Here is a 16,934-nt window from a genome sequence, read left to right as displayed (position 1 = left end):
CTACGAGCCCACGGCCTCGTCTACCTCGCCAAAAACCAGCAGATCACTATGCAGCTTCTTCCCTCGGGCAATCACAGCCCTGAACAATAACTATTATTTCAAACTGGTATTACATTATTCGGCTTTAAGTTAGAAAATATATTCACACCCAATGGATAGGTATTCTTTTAAAAAAAAAAGGGCATTTTTGCGATACACATGAGTTAAGAAGAAGAGATGAGCAATGAATCAGATCTTTTACCATTAAAGTATATAAGATTTGCAACACAATAATGTACCATCGCATGTAGAAGACACAAATGCAAGTCCAGACTGAGCAGGACTTGCCTATTGAGCTTGTTATTCTCCGTTATGATTATATTTAAGAGCCCTTATTATTGAAGGTAAGGTAAGGTAAGGTAAGGTAAAACTTTATTGATCCCTCAGGAGGTCTCCTTTGGGAAATTGTTTTTTACCAATAGCCAGCAATTTTTCATAAACAATAAAAAATAATACATAAAAAATAAAGTAAGAAGAACATAAAGAGAAAGAACAAGATGACACAATCTAAGTCTAAAGACAAAGACAAAGAACATAGGTCAAGGAAAAAAAAACAAAAAAAACAACAAAGACAAAGATACAAAGACTAACATGGAACAGAACATCCAGATACTTTCACTCCACTCCTGCCCCCGAACTCAGAATTGTACATGGAAGGAAGGTCATAAAGGCTGTTGTAGTTAAAGGAGAAATAATTGCTGGTGCATTATAATTATTTTACCAAACAGTGCTTTGTCGATGCAAGTTGGGAAAGACCTCAGAGTCTAGATTTAGGGTGACATTGAACATAAATGACAAGATGTGTGACCCATGCTACCATATTGTACTGATCATCATACATTATCATGACTGTAGCTACGGTGGTTTTGGCAAGAGGAGACAAAAAAGCAGACGTTTTTTCTTTTAACAAGATATCCCAGGCATTTTTAAAGAATCACTGTTAGGTGTGTACTACAACATGACACGCGCTGAAGAGCGAGCAGTAACGTGCAAAGGGATTTTGTGGTATAATGCTGCCATCTAGTGTTGAGAAAAAGTCTTACCGTATTTGTCTCTGAGGCCCACGGTGCATCTGAACACTCCACCGAAGGCCACGTCTTCTCCAAAGATGACTGCAAATAAACACATTGAAAACATATAAACTGCATTACTGGTTCGAGCCTGGATGTACTATACATGTGGCATCATCATCCACATCTTTTGTATTAAACTGTAACAAATAAATACATCATTTGTTTTGTTCTGTGTGTTGCAAGAGGTGTAGAGCAGCTAAACTGACACAGAATTATTGTTGCAGTTTGACAATGAAGAAATTCTGTCTAGAGCTCCAAGGATAATGAATACAATAAAAAGCAGCAATTTACCATTAAATAAAGGTCATTGTGGAATAATTAGTAAGTAGTAAGTAACTAATGGTTATTTCTAAAGCGCCTTTCTAGACCAGGGTCACAAAGCCCTTTAGGTTTTTTTTCTAATCTAACCCGAGAAACTGAGAATATTAATGGCCTTAATAACTAAAACATTTGTTGCAGAATCAGCAGTGGTAGAAATATATTTTGTTCAGTGTTCTGCAATATTGCAGAAAGTCACAAATTTTTTCTGCAATTTGAAAATGATTTCTGCAAATACACAAGCCACTATACGACAACCTTTTTAACCTATACTACGACCTTTTTAATCTATAATACAACTTTTTTTACCCTATACTTCAAGCTTTGTAATCCATAACAATCCTGTAATTGTTTATTCCCTCACTCTACTTTTCATTTCAGTGTGAATCTGCCTTGTGTTACTACAACTCGAAGTATATCAACCAATTTATAAATGTACTAGTCATAACACCCACAGATCATCCTTTTCACACAACATACAAAAAAATGATGTTTCCCAAATGGGATTATTTACGTCAATATTGAGATTGTGATTAAATATACTATTATTTTTTCAATGTCCTCTTTTCATGTATTTTTTCCTCAAGTTTTATAAATAATTCACAATCAAATGTACTTATTTGTGATTGTTAAGGTAAAGCTATAAAGCCATTTTTAAGATAAAGGATAATCAAGCATACAGTACCTTGAAATAAACAAAGGAGGTTTATTTAGTTACTTTAATTACAGTTGTAAACAAACATATTATATAACTTGAAGCCCTCACTGAAAATCCTGTAAAAAAAAAAAAAAACATGCTAAAAGGTGCGGTGTAAACATTTATCTTTATAAGTTAATAATAAATCACACAAACTACAGTGCAGATTAAAGAAAAGTGAAAACACTGATCAGTCATTCTCCTTTTCCTACTGCTCATTTTTGCACAGTTGCTCTTGTTACTCATATACAAGTCCTGCATGTCCTGTGATGGCAATTAATATATTAATTTATTTATATGTTGTAATTTTTTTCTATTCTGCAAAATTACAGGTCGTTTCATTTTTCTTCTGCAATCTTGTAAAAACAATCTGCAAATTGCAGACTAGTATTTCAAACACTGTTCAGAGTTAATGATTCATCCTTTGGGATACATTTGGGATTTTAAGGCTTTGAAAATCAGAGGGAGTCTTAAGAAAACACTCGAATATTGTTTAAAAAACAAAAATGTCCTTGTTCAAACAACTCACCTGCTGTGGGATCACTGGCGAGAGTGTTATCCAAGGCACTAGTAACAGACTGGAACAGGTTCATCTTTGTTGTAGGACCTAAAAGATTGATTGATGACAATGTGATTAGGATTTTTTTTTTCTCCAAAAACACACCTTCATGAATAAAGAAAATTGTTAAGGAAATTGGATAATTAAAGCAGCGGACATCTATGCAGAGCCATGATAAAAATGTTAAAAAATACAAAATAAAACAGTAGATTTTATTAAAAGGGCAACTTATGTCAGACACCAACTCTTACTGGCATGTTTCAAATGTTGATGACGCATAGTGACAACCCTTGACGTTTGACCAATCAGGTCAGAGTGAGTGTGGCTACGGTAAACAAGATTTAATCTCCAGAAAAAAAAGTTAGTTTTGTAAAAAACTTACATATACTGATGAGTTCAATAGAGTCTAATATTTATTTAAGAGACACTTAATAACACGTTGGTTAAAACACAAATCCAATGGATTGACAAATAATAAACATGTGAAGTCTCAGCCAAAGGGCATAGGCAAGTTGAACAGGTTTGAGTCTCGACTCATCAGTGTCATCAGAATATGAATTTGTGATACTGAAATTTTACAGCCATTTTCTTATTTTCGGTGCATGAGTAAAAAATATCCATTGTGAAAAATTATATATTAAAAATATATATATATATATATACAATTTAAATTGATTCAGTGTAAGAGATTTGGTGTAAAATAATTCAGTGTTAATATCCAAGGGGAGTCTTATTTCTTTGCATTAGCAGAATCATGTGGGTTCGTTGCCATGGCACGACCATGCCATTTGTATGACCTTTACATGACTTTGCAGCGTCACCCGATGGCAGGAAACGATTGCTTCTTCTTGGTTGCCCAGATGTTAAAACTTAATTTTATTAAACAAAATTTCTTATACTTCCTTTATTTAGATTTTTTTTTAATGTCACATCCTTTTTTTTTTAACATTAAATTGTTTAAAATGACTAACGCATTGAAAAAATAAATAGACGGTTAAAAAAATAAGTGTTTGAAATTAATGGGTTTTTAAAGTCTTATTTTTGATGCTGTAAATTATGTTTTTTAATTTTATTAAAAGTCTGAAGGCACACATTTGCTTCCATACAGTACTGAGGCTTACTTATACAGTATATATTGGATATACTGCACAATATATGGAGATATAACACTACAGTAATGAGGTAAAAATAAATAAATAAGAAAGTAACAAAAGTGTACATGCATGAATATGATCATTTCTTGCTGTATCAAGAAATACAGAGTCTAAATATTGTTGACAATGAAAATTATTCAAGCCAGATACATTGTGGCTTGAGGAATATCTTTCAAAATACTAAAAAATGTCAAATGAACAGTTCTAGTAAATACAATAAGAGTTAAGTTGGTCCATGGTACAATAAAACAACGTTACAACATAATGTCACAGCTTAGACTTTAGATTAAAAATACTGGATCACGAATGTGTTTCTTTTTTCATTTAGCTTTTTTAAAAAACACATTATAATTTCCAATGTCAAGCACATTAATTTATTTATTCTCGTTACATAAATGGAAGTACATTTAAAAAAAGTAATATTCGCGTAGTGTTGTTAAACAGTCGCCTTCGAATTAATACTAAAGTTTGTTTGGAATGTAAGCTAACACTGTTAGCCGGACATCTCACCGTATTGTGTCGGTGTCGCATCCGGTTGGAAGGTGAAATGAGCTGCATGTCTTCGTTGTGCTTTCGCATAGTTCGGTGAGAGCTTGAGAAAACTTTTCCCAACTGAGGAATGCACCCCAGAAAGGGAAAGTTTGGGGTGAGAACCTTTCAGCAAAAACCGTCCTGCAGCCGCCATGACTGTTGTTGTGACGAACCCGGAAGGGCAAAATAGAAGATGTGACGTAGATCGTCTATTAAGTTTGCACCGCTCTCTTTGCGAACATTTATTGCTCTTTATCCAGTTAAAAAAAAAGCACTTTTTTTTCACGATTTATAAACGAATAATTTAGTTACCTTCAGGGTTTCTTAATAAGTAAATTGTTGAGACATTTATTTGAGTTAAAAACCAAAACATTAATTGACCCATACTATATAATTCAATTTAATGTGTAATTAATACTTAGTAACAAAACATCCTATTTAATTTTCTATTAAATATTAATAATAATAATTTATTTGTATTTTTTATTTGACATTTGAATCCCAGTTCAACTGAGAACCAGAGTGAGACCTCCTTGTTTCCCTCCTATGTGAACGCGAACGCGATTGGTTAAACGGGAGGGCGTGTGTGTCAAATTTAACAGTTTATTCTACACGTACGTTTTCACGTTGGATTTAAATGATTGAAGGATTTATATTTCAGTTTAGATACGCCCACCTTTTCCCCAAAAAATGTGAAATAATTATTAAAAATTCAGATGAATTTGGGTTAATCTCTTGTTTTTGAAAATTGGAGTGAAAAGTTTCATATCAACAAAATACATTTGATCAACTACCTTTTTTACCATTACGAAAGTGTGTCAATTAACAATGCCATGTAAAGCTTAAGACTATACTGCTTTTTTTGTCCGTTACTAAGAGGATTGTTGCTGGCATCTTAATTTGCAGCAAAATTTAAATTTAAATGAAAAAGGTAATTCAAAGTTTGAACTTAAAGATATGGACAAAAAAAGTTTTAGATGGTGAACATGCAAAACTATATATATTGATACAACGAAAAAAAAGGAGGAAAAACACAACATTCACAATCAAGTAAATTGTACCAATTTATTGAAGCAAATTAGTCCTTTTATTAAATGTCATACAGAAGTCTACATAAAATAAAATGCTGTAGTATTTTTACAACTTCAGATCAAGGATAAAAAGGACATATACAGTTGCTTTTTGATGAAAACAAAAGGAATTGTCTAAGTAAACAGAACTTGTTTAAAGATGTTTGTGGAATCTATATAAAAAGAATAACTATAAACAAGCTTTTAAATCACAGTTGGACGACTTTGCACATTCGGCCACGTCCAACTTCCTGCCACTGCCGCACATTCTAGCAAGATTCTGTAACAAAAAGAAAAAGAAATTGGTCAGGAATCAGTAATGACTAGAACATAAAGTTCTGAGGATTAATCATTACAGTAGCGGCTCTGATGATGCTGTTCGGAGACTGAAGGGCTGCGAGGTCGATCAAGATTTTCTGCAGGTCCTTGTTGCTGGGAGGCTCTGAAACAAAGAGGTTCCAAGAGATGAGTAAATATAAGATAAGAATCGATCATGTTGATAATATTGTGACTTTCAACCTGGCTCGTGTGTTTCCGGAGACTTTATCTGAAGGTATGGATGCTCCAGGAGCTCAGCGATGGAGATTCTTTCTCTGGGGTTTCGAACAAGGCAGCTCTGTATTCAGACATGAAGAGAGTTGAATATTATTACCAATATTTCATCTACACTAGATAAAATATATTAGACAATGAGCAGGCAAAAATAAAGATGGTATAAGATCAACAGAACCCTTTTTGGTTGTTTACTGATACAGAAATAGACATATGTTCTGCTATAAAATTGTCCTAAAATCATGAAAGGTTAGGGCAGTTAATTACAGTAACTGTTGGGCAACAAGTAACTCCAATAATTATAACCAAGACCATTTGATCTGATTTCAATTGAAAAGGAACTCCCTGAGCATATTATAGGGTCTTTGAATTATCAGATCCAGATGAATTGGTGTGTGAAAATTAACAAAAAAGTATCACAAACGTATAAAAAAAACAATTAAATTACAGTTAAAAATAAAATTTGCCAGAGAAAATGTCTTGTAAACAAACTCTTTGTACACTTGGTATTAGGGGTGTCAGAGTCTACAGTTGTTACACGGATATCAAATTATATTTGTTTATCATTTTTTCTCTCTCCTGCATTCAATTCTCATATTTCCAATATATACATGCATGCAAGTGTTGTGGCGCCGCTATTAACCAATGAGTCTTGTGTGTTTTGGTCATGTGATGTGGGACTCCGTGGGACGGTAGAATGTAGTTTTAATAAAGTTTTGAGACTTTATTGACACCAACGACTCATAAGCTTTAAAAGAAATATAGAGATTAGGCTGAGAACTACGAATACGGCAAATTAAGTTCTGCGATTCATCTGTTATGCAGTCTATTATTTAGTACATATTTTCAGTGGTTCTACAACAATAAATATTTTTTTGTCCAATTACTGGAAGGGGTTTGCTGTGATGGGATTAGGTCGGAAGAGTTTGAAAGGAGACAGAACCCTCTAGTGGTTATAAAGGGCCACTGCGATAGAAAGATGGTATATCTGAGATATGAATCTTTGTCCTATAACAAGTTTAAGTTACACACATTAAAAACATTTTTAAACGTTGACACCCCTTCTTGGTATTAATAAACATTATGATTTTGTGTCTCAAGGCTGCAAGGAGTATAATACATATTTAAAACTAAATATTGATGGTGACACTATTGTTTTAAAATATATAATTTTCCATTTTATATGAGCGGGTCATATAGGACAAGAAGTGTCAACTCTGAACAGTAAATATGTCTGTTCAACAGGCAAACAGATTGTAAAAAAAAAAAAAAAGAAAGGTCTCTTACCTTTAACACATCAAGCAAATCCCTGTCAGGGATGGAAGGAAAGTCTATTTTATGAGAGTAATCGAGGATGGCATGGAGCTTGGTGATCTGATTGGTTATGCTCTGGAACGGCGTCTTTCCATAAGTCATGTAGTACAAAATGCATCCAAGGGACCACACATCACCTTTCGGGCTAATCTACATTAAAAAAAAAACATTTATATTCCATTAAGACATTTTTTTTTTGTTTAACTATGAAAAGATAATCTACCTTTGAAAGAGCTTCCCCACTCTTTGATGAAGTATCTTTGATGGTTTCAGGGGGCATGTAGTTCAGGGTTCCGACCTAAATTTGCCAAAAGAAATGTAAGTGCTGGCAGACTTTATGCATTAAAGGAGAGGGAAAACAAATGTTTGGATTCCTCTTCATGGCCCTCTCTGGTCTCTACTGCCCTTTCTCACACTGTTCTTTCTTCTCTTTCTGTCTCCCTTTCACCTCTCCCTCCATCCCCCAACACCTCGCTTCTCAACAGAAGCCTTGTAGTTCTGCTCGAGTTAAAAGATTCATTGTTGATTCTCTTTCTCTCACTTCAAATAAAATTGAATCCAACTACCCTAATAAGTACTAGATTCAGGTTCATTCTGACAACAAAACCATCATCTGCCGGTGAGATTCCACTAATCAGAAACGCACCAGACAAAGAAACAATCTTATTTTTCAATAATAAAACTTACTTGCGAGTCCTTCAAAATACTGGTCACATCTGGCTGGATCCGGTTAGCTATCCCAAAATCAATTAACTTCAGCGTAGTATTCACTATGACGAAATTAGCCGGCTTCAGGTCGCTGTGGACAATCCCTGCACAGACAAAGTAAGAGTAAGAGACATTGTGTGATGATATTGAAGTGTATGGTTAGTTGAATGAGGGATACGGACCATGTTTGTGGATGGTTTGGACGGCTTCTAGCATGTTCCTCCAGTATATCTTCCTCTCTAGAGGGTTCACAGTCTTCTTGTTCCTCAACACAGTATTCAAATCCAAGTTCCCACATTCCATTAACATGTAAATAAAGCTGTTTGTTATTTCACTGTAAAGAAAGAAGTAAAATATTAATAACGATTTAGTGTGTAAACTTCACTCCTAATGTATACGCCTATATTGGCGGATATAAATTAAACGTATGAATCCAAGGAAATACCCCAAATGTAAAAGACAGAGTGACTTTAAATATAAAGCCATTCATTATCGTAACTTAAATCGTGAATTTACCATCTATTGATCACAGATGTATATGGTTACAAAACGTTCAATTCAATTTGCTTACATATCACTCGGGTACTTACTAGTCATAGAGCTTGATAATCTGATCGCTATACTGCTGCAGATGGTTGAGATGTTCAATCTCATTTTTGTAACCCTCTATGGCTTGAGCGTCTGCGTCTTCGAGGTCCACACATTTGACAACAAACAAGCGTTTATGGAGATCCAAGACCTGGTAGACCTGAAAAAGAGAAAGACACGTACAACATGTCAACAAGAAATTGTTTTGTAGGATTGTTGGCAGACAGACAGAGAGTTTGAAAATGCAGTTTTGAGCTGATTTCAACCAATTAAATATACCTTGCTGGATCCGCCACGTCCAATCATCTTGAGGATGAAGAACTGCTTGCCATTTATAGTGATGGTGTCATTGGACAAGGTGCTGAAGAAATCCTACATGTAAAAAAGAATAAGTTATTTTCATTGATCAAGCGGCCCCCCATCATTTGAGCTACCATCAATAACATCTAGATCTACATTTGTGTCGACCCACAGAAACCAGGGCATCTACAGTGAAGAGCACATGTGTCAAACTCAAATCTGACTGGTCAAGAAGGAGAAAGGAGAAAAAACACAGAGATAATAAAGATTAATTTAGCCTCAAAGAGAGAAAAAAAAACGCTATTACTCCTATGTCCTGTCAGGTAAATATTTCTGGACTTAACTGGTAAAAGATTTTGGCCCCTTGAGTGATTCAGTAAGTGAATACGTTTTACATAGAGCAGAAGTGTCAAACTGGTCCAGAAAAGGGCAGAGAGGATGCAGGATTTTGCTACAACCTATAGAGCCAAAATGAGTTAACAAATCGTGTTTCGGCTTAGACAAGCAGCACCTGACTGACAATCAACCGATTACAGTCTTAAGACATCTGATTGGTTCAACTATATATGCTTCAATGGACAAGTTCGACACCTTTGATGTAGAGCATAAGAATGTCTAAAAAAAGGGCACCTGTATAGGAGGGCAGGGTTGTTGAACATGAGCAGCTCGATGAGGCGCCACTGCGGAGGAGGATGTAGCCGGGCCCACTTTCACTACTGGAGTGATGGAGCTATTCAAATAGATACAGTAACAAACAAAAACATTAACATCGCAGAACGAGCATATGATCAACATGATGAAATTAATGATTCCAGATGCACAACAAGATGTTACCTATTTCCATAGTGGTTGGGGTTCCTGTAGTTGTTTGGAGTTTGGTAGATGCTTGGTGGATTTGCACTTGGTGGACGATATTGGGATGGAGTAGTTAGTGGCTCCAACACACGAGGAGGCGGCCTGGACTCGTGTGGCTTTGGGAGTTCCTGGACGAACACAACAAACGAAAACATAAGAGGCAAAATAACATGTGTATATATATATATATATATATATATATATATATATATATGTATTTAAAACAATTGACATGTCAAATTAACAACTTTAAAGATTTTACAATTTTAAAAAGGTCACCACCGGCCACACTAAACGGTAAAAGGATACCATCCAAGCTGGTATCCAATGAGGAAAAATAACCCCCCATGACACACTCACTGCACTGAGGAGCTCCATCAGTGACAGGATGATCCACCCCAGGTGTGTGAGGTAGAGGTTTCGCAGGGCTTTACTCCCTGCTGCCGGGAAACTCCACAACAAGAACTGCACCAGATAATAACTAACAGGGACTTTTGTAAACATTGAACCTTTTTGTTCTTTTGTATATACTGTATATTTTAGATATAACAAGTTTTTCAAATTTAGAATTCTATTGTATTTTTATTCAACTATTTTATTCAATTTTACTTTTTCATGTGCTTATTGTATTTTTCTTTTGACCTGATGCTGCTGTAAACTTACATTTCCCCTTGTGGGAATAATAAAAGAAAATATATCTATCTATTCATTTAAACGAAAACTTTTTTAAGTTTAATGATGATTTGTGAGGCAGCATTGATTATTTATGCCATGTTCTTGTCATCAAAGGGCCTCACACATTTGTTATCACTTCGGTCACGGCTACCAAGCCTAATCTACTTCCCTGAGCTCTGAAAATGTGAAATAAACTACCAAAATATAAAAGTGGATTTAAAGTGACAACAGACCTCAGGTGAAGCATGTTTAATCACAGCTTGAACTTTCTGCTCCGACAAAGGTTCTCGACCGGCGGGTTTTGGCTGCTGGTTCAACATTCGGCTCACAGGGACCCTACTCGGAAGATGCATGTCCGGATTTGGATCCGGCGTCTCTGCCACGGCTTCAAGTTCTATTAGAAAAGTTTGAGACTTTAAGCAGGGTCAATATCGCTTGCTTGATTTGAAAAGGGAAAACAGATGATCAGTACCAGTAGTTAAGTTCTCGTTGGAGGGCAAAAGACGTTTCTCTCCAGCCATGAGGTTATGCAAGGCCATCTCCAACAGTTGTGATGGTTTAGCATTGAGTGCCTGGGCTTTGTGAAGAATAGAAGTGGCTTTCTTCATATTACCTAAAAAAAACAAAAGGATGGATGTTACATACAAAGCATGAAGGTATTTTTTGTGTGTGTATTTTTGGACGTAGATTAAGATGAAATCACTTCATTAAAATGAACATATATATTTGTCTATAACTCTAAAAAGGAACAGATTACTCTGAAAATAATCCCAACCCTTAGTCGACATGAGGGCGAGTAGAAAATGAGTGAAATTTGGGTGAACAATCAGTTTAACATTAATCCGTAGCAAACACATCCAAGACATGGACAGAAGAGAACTACAGTTATTTTACCGTTGGAGGCCTCGAACTGAGCGTGAGCAATGTGGACGAACGCATATCCTTTAAAGTTTGTCCTTGCAATGACAAAGTTGTCTTTGGCTTCTTCTACGTCTTCAATGCTGTGAACCAGGGAAGACACAGGATTTAAACATAAGAATTGATCCACAAGCATCACTGAAGCAAACAATTACAATTATTCATCCTTTGTTATTTTTTAAGGTTTCAATAAGAGGCCAATATGTTGTTATATCCACACAGTGCATTATTTTTCAATCTGATATTCTGACATGATTACAGTGTAATACTAGGGTAGATTTTTGTCAATGACACTCACCCTTTGAGTTCTGCATATCTGACCATGATTTTGGCATAATAAAGGTCTTTGCTGTATCCAGCCAAAGGCAGTCGGGAGAAAACAGTAGAATAGCAATCCTTGAGCTTGTTCAGGAAGTTGACATCATTGTGCGGGTTACCCCTTTCTTCAAGGTCAACTAGCAATGTCCAGCATGACTTGGGCAATTTTGCATTGATCGCCTGATCGATTTTGTAGGTCACATCTGTTCAAAAAAAGAAGAAAAAAAAAGATAGGAGGTCAATAAATCACCTTTCTTTCATTTTCTACCACTGATTCTGTCATTGGGTTTACACACTTGTTGGACATGTCTTTTAACAATTAACACTCACATGTACGATGATAAAATGAATATCATTCCACAATGTTTGATAATGAATGAGAACAGAACATTCACAATCAAGAGTGCAAACTTGTGTCTGTCAACATGAAACTCAAAAAAAAAAGTATCGATACTAAAATATTTTATCAGGATACTCTTTTTCAAAACAATCGATCCTCTTTCATGGCCCTAACCCTGCAATTTAAAAGATTGTTGTTATTTATTTTTATCACCACCTCAGACCGGAAACTTGTCTTCATAGCTGCATATTTTCTTTTTGCGCAACAGTTTTATTGGAAATATTTAACTTGTAGTTCTTTTACTAGTTACATGTTGTAACAGGTCATTTTTGCATTTTGTAATGGTAACAAAAATATATATATTTTTATCCTTGTGGTATAAGGGCTGGACGATATATATATTAATATTAAAATTATAATGATGTATTTTTAAATGTGATGTGGAATTTCACTGTATTGTATATATTAATCAAGTCAAATCTGTGCTGCTGAGACAAAAAGGTATTCAGTATTTATGTTTTAACAACTTCTTTCTTGAACCAGTTTAGGAAACGTGTTTATTATTTATTATTATTTTTGCGACATTATTTATCTTGTGACATGCTATATTTGAATGCATTCAGTATTAGCTCTCACTAAGCAGTGTTCAGATTCATTAACATTCAGTTGATTCAAACAAAACCCTGGAATAAGATTCTCAAGATAGTTTCATACTCTCCTCCCCCTATGTCCAGTGCATACATGCAAATACAGAGACGCCAACATACAGTACATTTCGTTTAAAGTAGTCACCTAAAGATATGTTGCTTCTGAAGTTGCGTGTGAAAGCTTTAGCTTCATAAAATCATATTATGGGTCAGCAGAAAAAAGTAGCAGTGTTCTAACCTTTCATCCTGCAGGTATCCTTTGTGTGGTGTGAATGAAGAAGTTTGGTAGTAGAGTCTGCTGTGCACTGCTCATCAGACAGAGACTGCTCGGGACTTAAGGTTTGGAACTGTGAAAACAGTGTCAGTAAGTGGATGAATGCCAAAATGGTTTTGCAAAAAGAATTTCAACTTACAGCATTACAATTTACATTTTCTCACCTGAAAATTGCCGAAATCTTTATCTAGTCGAGTCATCTTTGAGGCGGACATCTTTAATGTCTGCCGTGCATTTGAACCATAGGTTTGCCTTAAAGACAAGAATATTAACACCAGAACAGAGTTAAGTAAGGTAAGGTAAAACTTTATTGATCCCTCAGGAGGTCTCCTTTGGGAAATTGTTTCAAATACAATTTACATCGTCCCCTCTTTTTTTGGGTCAAATCTCTGAGCATTAAACTGCTCTTGACACACAAATTCACTCCCTCTACGGTTAGGTCCTTGACAACAGAAAATGTGCTGCTTTTTACTCCAACAAATCTACGTGTTGGTCATTTTAAAATCCATTTCATTAGACACAGTAAAGAGCATGATGTTTTCTCATTAAAAAACAAGAGTATATACGGTAAATGATGAAATACCTTGACAAACTTGAGGGGACGGAAGGATCCTCTTTGTTTGATGGCATCTTGTAAACATATCCATCATAGTCGTCATCCTTTTCTGGGATAGAGAATGGCACCACGGGAACTCTCCCAGGCTAGAATGTAAATTAAATAAAAGCCTTGTCCCTTGGATTTAAAATGAAGTATTAAAAATCTCACCAAAGCAACATTCCTTCGCTGAGAAGCAGATCTCCAGCCTGATGGTTGCTCCTCGTCTGTTGATCCAAAAAGGGACTCAGACCTAAGAACAGACAAAATAATGACTCTTTATCAAATATATTAGTATTTAAATGCCAAACACATACTCCTATTACAGAAACGCATATTGAACTGTTGATCTGATTTACCCTGCCCTTAATTCCCCAAGAATAGTTCATTCATATTGTTCATCAAAGGTAACCATTCTATTAATTATGTAATTTCTCACTTTGATTTAATGTAAAGAAATGTTTTTGACGAGACATTAAATAAAGTTAAATACCTACCCGGAACTGAAATGCAAATCACCAGTGCCATCTGAAATCCTCTTTCCTCTTAGTCCTCTGTCGGCTTGTTTGACAGAATCACTAACGGCTGTGTTCACTGATGGAAGAAATCGGGTCAAGTGAAATTTGGAGGCTTAAAAAAATGTATTATAATTGTAATTTAGCATTTAATAATGGTATAATGGGGACTAAAGAGGCTTGCTTACCTGAGCAGTTTTCCTTATTGTCTGAAGAGAAAGCTTGCAGTTGGCCCCTCTGCATTTTATCCAAGGTAGCCTCAAGCGAATCCTTTGGCTCAGCACCAAGATCAATGGCATTCTGAAGTATGGTTATAGCCTTCTTTATGTAACCTGTTGACAACAAAACAAGCGGAACTTAAACCTACTAAAAAAAAAAACAATGACGTAAATGTACAACTCTGCGTTTATTTTAAAAAGCTCTTGTTGTTGAGCAATTGACCACTATTAAAGTAACTTGTAGGGGTGAGTATTGGGAAGACTAATATAACTCATATCACGTCACAGGTGCAACTGTCATAGCATCGTAAACACAGAATGTAGTACCATGCCTAACATCAGCTTACTGAATTTAAACAGAGGGAACAACATTTGTATTCAACGGAATAACGGAAGCAAAATCAGGTGCATAATTGCATGTTAACTGTTAATTAAATAATTGATACAGTACTGTTGAATACAAATACAGTATTGTGAAAAAATATAAAAAAAATGTAAGTGTATCAATATTTTTAAAATCTTAACGCAAATTTGTATTTATATGCAAAAATACATTTTTCACACTGTTCTACTACATTCATTTTAATAACTCAAAGGCAAAACATGTTAATACTGTACCTTGAGAATGTTCAAACTGGGCATGTGCAACATGAACAAAAGCAAAGTTTGGGCAGTTAGATCTTGCAACGTTGAAATTTGATTCCGCTTCTTGGCCATCTTGGATTCTATAGAAGACAAAATCATTGTTCTGATGTTATTGTCATGCTGAAAAAATAACGTCTGGGTCAAGGTGACCCAGAGACCATAAAAAAAATGTGTTTATTGTATCCCTTGTGTTGTTTCTGGGTCAAGATGAACGATCTCCATCACTGCATATGTATTTCTGGAAGCCAATAGAGGTCGTTCACCTTGATCCAGAGACAGCACAAGGGTTAAGAAGATAACAACTCAAATAACTTCTCTTACAGCATAACAATTAACAGAAAGACATGTTAAATATTTATAATAAAAAACAGGGATACTATGATAAAATGTTTCAGGGCTGAGGTGCAAAAGGTAACAATTAGATGGTATTTATACTTTAAGTATTGTATCCTGATTACTTTTTCCAAGTTTCAAATATTTGACATTTCGACAACATTGTTCCATTTCTATTTGAATGACAAGGCAAGTCCTGTTTTGAAAAACTGTTCAATAAACTAAATTATCAAGAAATATAACTCACGCTTTCAGCTCGGCAAATCGAACAAGCATCATGGCGTAGCTCTCGTTTTGGCAGTGCTTTTCAAGTGGCATACTGGAAAAAACTCTGCTATAGTGGTCGAAGAGTCTTGTGAGGTGGTTGGAATCAACAAGAGGATCTCCTTTCTTCTCAAAGTCCATCAAGTAGAAACGACATGACTCCGGGGAGTTGGTGCCAATTACTTGGTTTATGTTTTTGGTGTCATCTGTAGGGAAATCACAGCCAATTGATGTTTAAACAATAAAAACAAACACTGTATATTGTCGTAAACATCTTAAAAGAGTTACCTTCATTAAGAGACATCTTGATTTTATTAAGCTTTTGACAAAGCATGGCAAGTTGCCTCTTCCTGTCAGTGTGCTCATCTTCTTCCATCTGAAATCATTTCTATACTTTATTAAAATGCGTTAAATATACATTCAGCTTTGTACTACAATACAAAAATATTGATAAATATATTGATACATATTACACATAAATATCAGCAAATAAATGACAGCATATATCATAAATATCAGCAAAATGACTCACAGCGTCAAATACACCGACAAGCAAAACGCATAAAAGACTACGACAGTGAATAAGACAGAGAATACACGTTTATTCAGTTATAAAGTTAAATTGATGTCAATGAACAAAAATACATCCGTTTACCGTGTTTACATTGTGTTATGCTAGCAATGTTAGCATCTAGCGGATGTGTGTTAGCAACGACAAACGCTTTTTCTTTTGGAATTAAAAAGATACATTTTTCAAAAACAAGAATATAATCTATATAACGTGATGTTAAATACCTCACCTTTCTCCAGTAACACAAATGTATTTTTTCCAAACAGCAGTAGGAACCGCCCGACCTGCCGGGCAACTTTCAAATATTCACACTTCCGCCCAATTCGCGCGGTGATTGGAGAGTTCTTGGAGACTTCCGGTTGCGCTAACGTCAATCTATTTAAAAACAAAGATCGAATAATTTATAAAAGTGAAACGTTAAACGCATATAGGTTTGTAAAACTTATATTTAATAAATGATTGTCTAAAAAAAATGTACATGTTGCCTGAGCTTGCGCAGCCTTTTTCATTTTCAGTTGCTTAATAATTTCACCAGTTAAAACGAAAAAATGTGGACAATTATTATTTTTATTTCGACTGTCTTTATTTATCTCCATTTTTATAGATATCTTGTTCAACGTGTAACACATGTTTCAGGCATTGAAACGTTCAAAAAAGAATACAGGAGGGAAAACAATTTAACAACTTGCTTGACAAAATCATTCATCGACACATATTCCATTCACTTCATTCATAATTGTCTCTCTGTAAATTCATCGGAACAACATGCAACACGTTTAAAGCTGTTTGATATCGGTGTCGTTGGAGCCAAGCGTAAGAAGATTTTCTATAGATTCTGTTTATAAATGTAGAAGCATTTTTGT

General features: G+C 35.1%; 2 protein-coding genes across 2 annotated transcripts in view; both read right to left on the bottom strand.

The window, feature by feature from the left end:
* bckdhb (branched chain keto acid dehydrogenase E1 subunit beta) overlaps positions 1-4,534 on the bottom strand; it is a 31,179-nt gene extending 26,645 nt beyond the window's left edge. Inside the window, exons 1-3 of the mRNA XM_087805363.1 lie at positions 4,351-4,534; positions 2,657-2,734; positions 1,083-1,151 (exon numbers count right to left, since the gene is read on the bottom strand). Coding sequence (XP_087661489.1) covers positions 1,083-1,151; positions 2,657-2,734; positions 4,351-4,525 — 322 coding nt within the window. The 5' untranslated portion in view covers positions 4,526-4,534. The remainder of the gene's footprint in view (positions 1-1,082; positions 1,152-2,656; positions 2,735-4,350) is intronic.
* Positions 4,535-5,422: 888 nt separating this feature from the next.
* ttk (ttk protein kinase) lies at positions 5,423-16,365 on the bottom strand. The gene is made up of 25 exons (XM_087805482.1): positions 16,301-16,365; positions 15,789-15,876; positions 15,484-15,706; positions 14,877-14,983; positions 14,229-14,372; positions 14,023-14,119; positions 13,697-13,778; positions 13,514-13,632; positions 13,095-13,182; positions 12,895-13,003; positions 11,650-11,872; positions 11,328-11,434; positions 10,906-11,046; positions 10,667-10,827; positions 9,738-9,886; positions 9,534-9,633; positions 8,883-8,975; positions 8,606-8,763; positions 8,198-8,349; positions 7,995-8,119; positions 7,531-7,605; positions 7,281-7,457; positions 5,961-6,057; positions 5,798-5,883; positions 5,423-5,721 (listed from the first exon to the last, which is right to left on the bottom strand). The coding sequence occupies exons 2-25, from the start codon at positions 15,874-15,876 to the stop codon at positions 5,632-5,634; spliced, it is 2,991 nt and encodes a 996-aa protein (XP_087661608.1). The 5' UTR covers positions 16,301-16,365; the 3' UTR covers positions 5,423-5,631.
* Between the last annotated feature and the right edge of the window lie 569 nt (positions 16,366-16,934).

The sequence above is a fragment of the Callionymus lyra genome, chromosome 13 (assembly GCF_982586985.1).
Source record: "Callionymus lyra chromosome 13, fCalLyr1.hap1.1, whole genome shotgun sequence".
Taxonomy (NCBI): Eukaryota; Metazoa; Chordata; class Actinopteri; order Syngnathiformes; family Callionymidae; genus Callionymus; species Callionymus lyra.
Note: the sequence above shows the minus strand (reverse complement) of the source record. Positions and strands in the feature narration are given on the sequence as shown.

What these genes read in the sequence shown, in the direction of transcription:
- ttk (XM_087805482.1), bottom strand. Translation starts at nt 15,876, where the DNA reads ATGGAAGAAGATGAGCACACTGACAGGAAGAGGCAACTTGCCATGCTT. An exon ending in CAATAAGGAAAACTGCTCAG is followed by an intron (nt 14,120 to 14,228) that starts GTAAGCAAGCCT and finishes TTCTTCCATCAG; the next exon opens with TGAACACAGCCGTTAGTGAT. An exon ending in TCAGTTCGAGGCCTCCAACG is followed by an intron (nt 11,047 to 11,327) that starts GTAAAATAACTG and finishes TGTTTTTTTTAG; the next exon opens with GTAATATGAAGAAAGCCACT.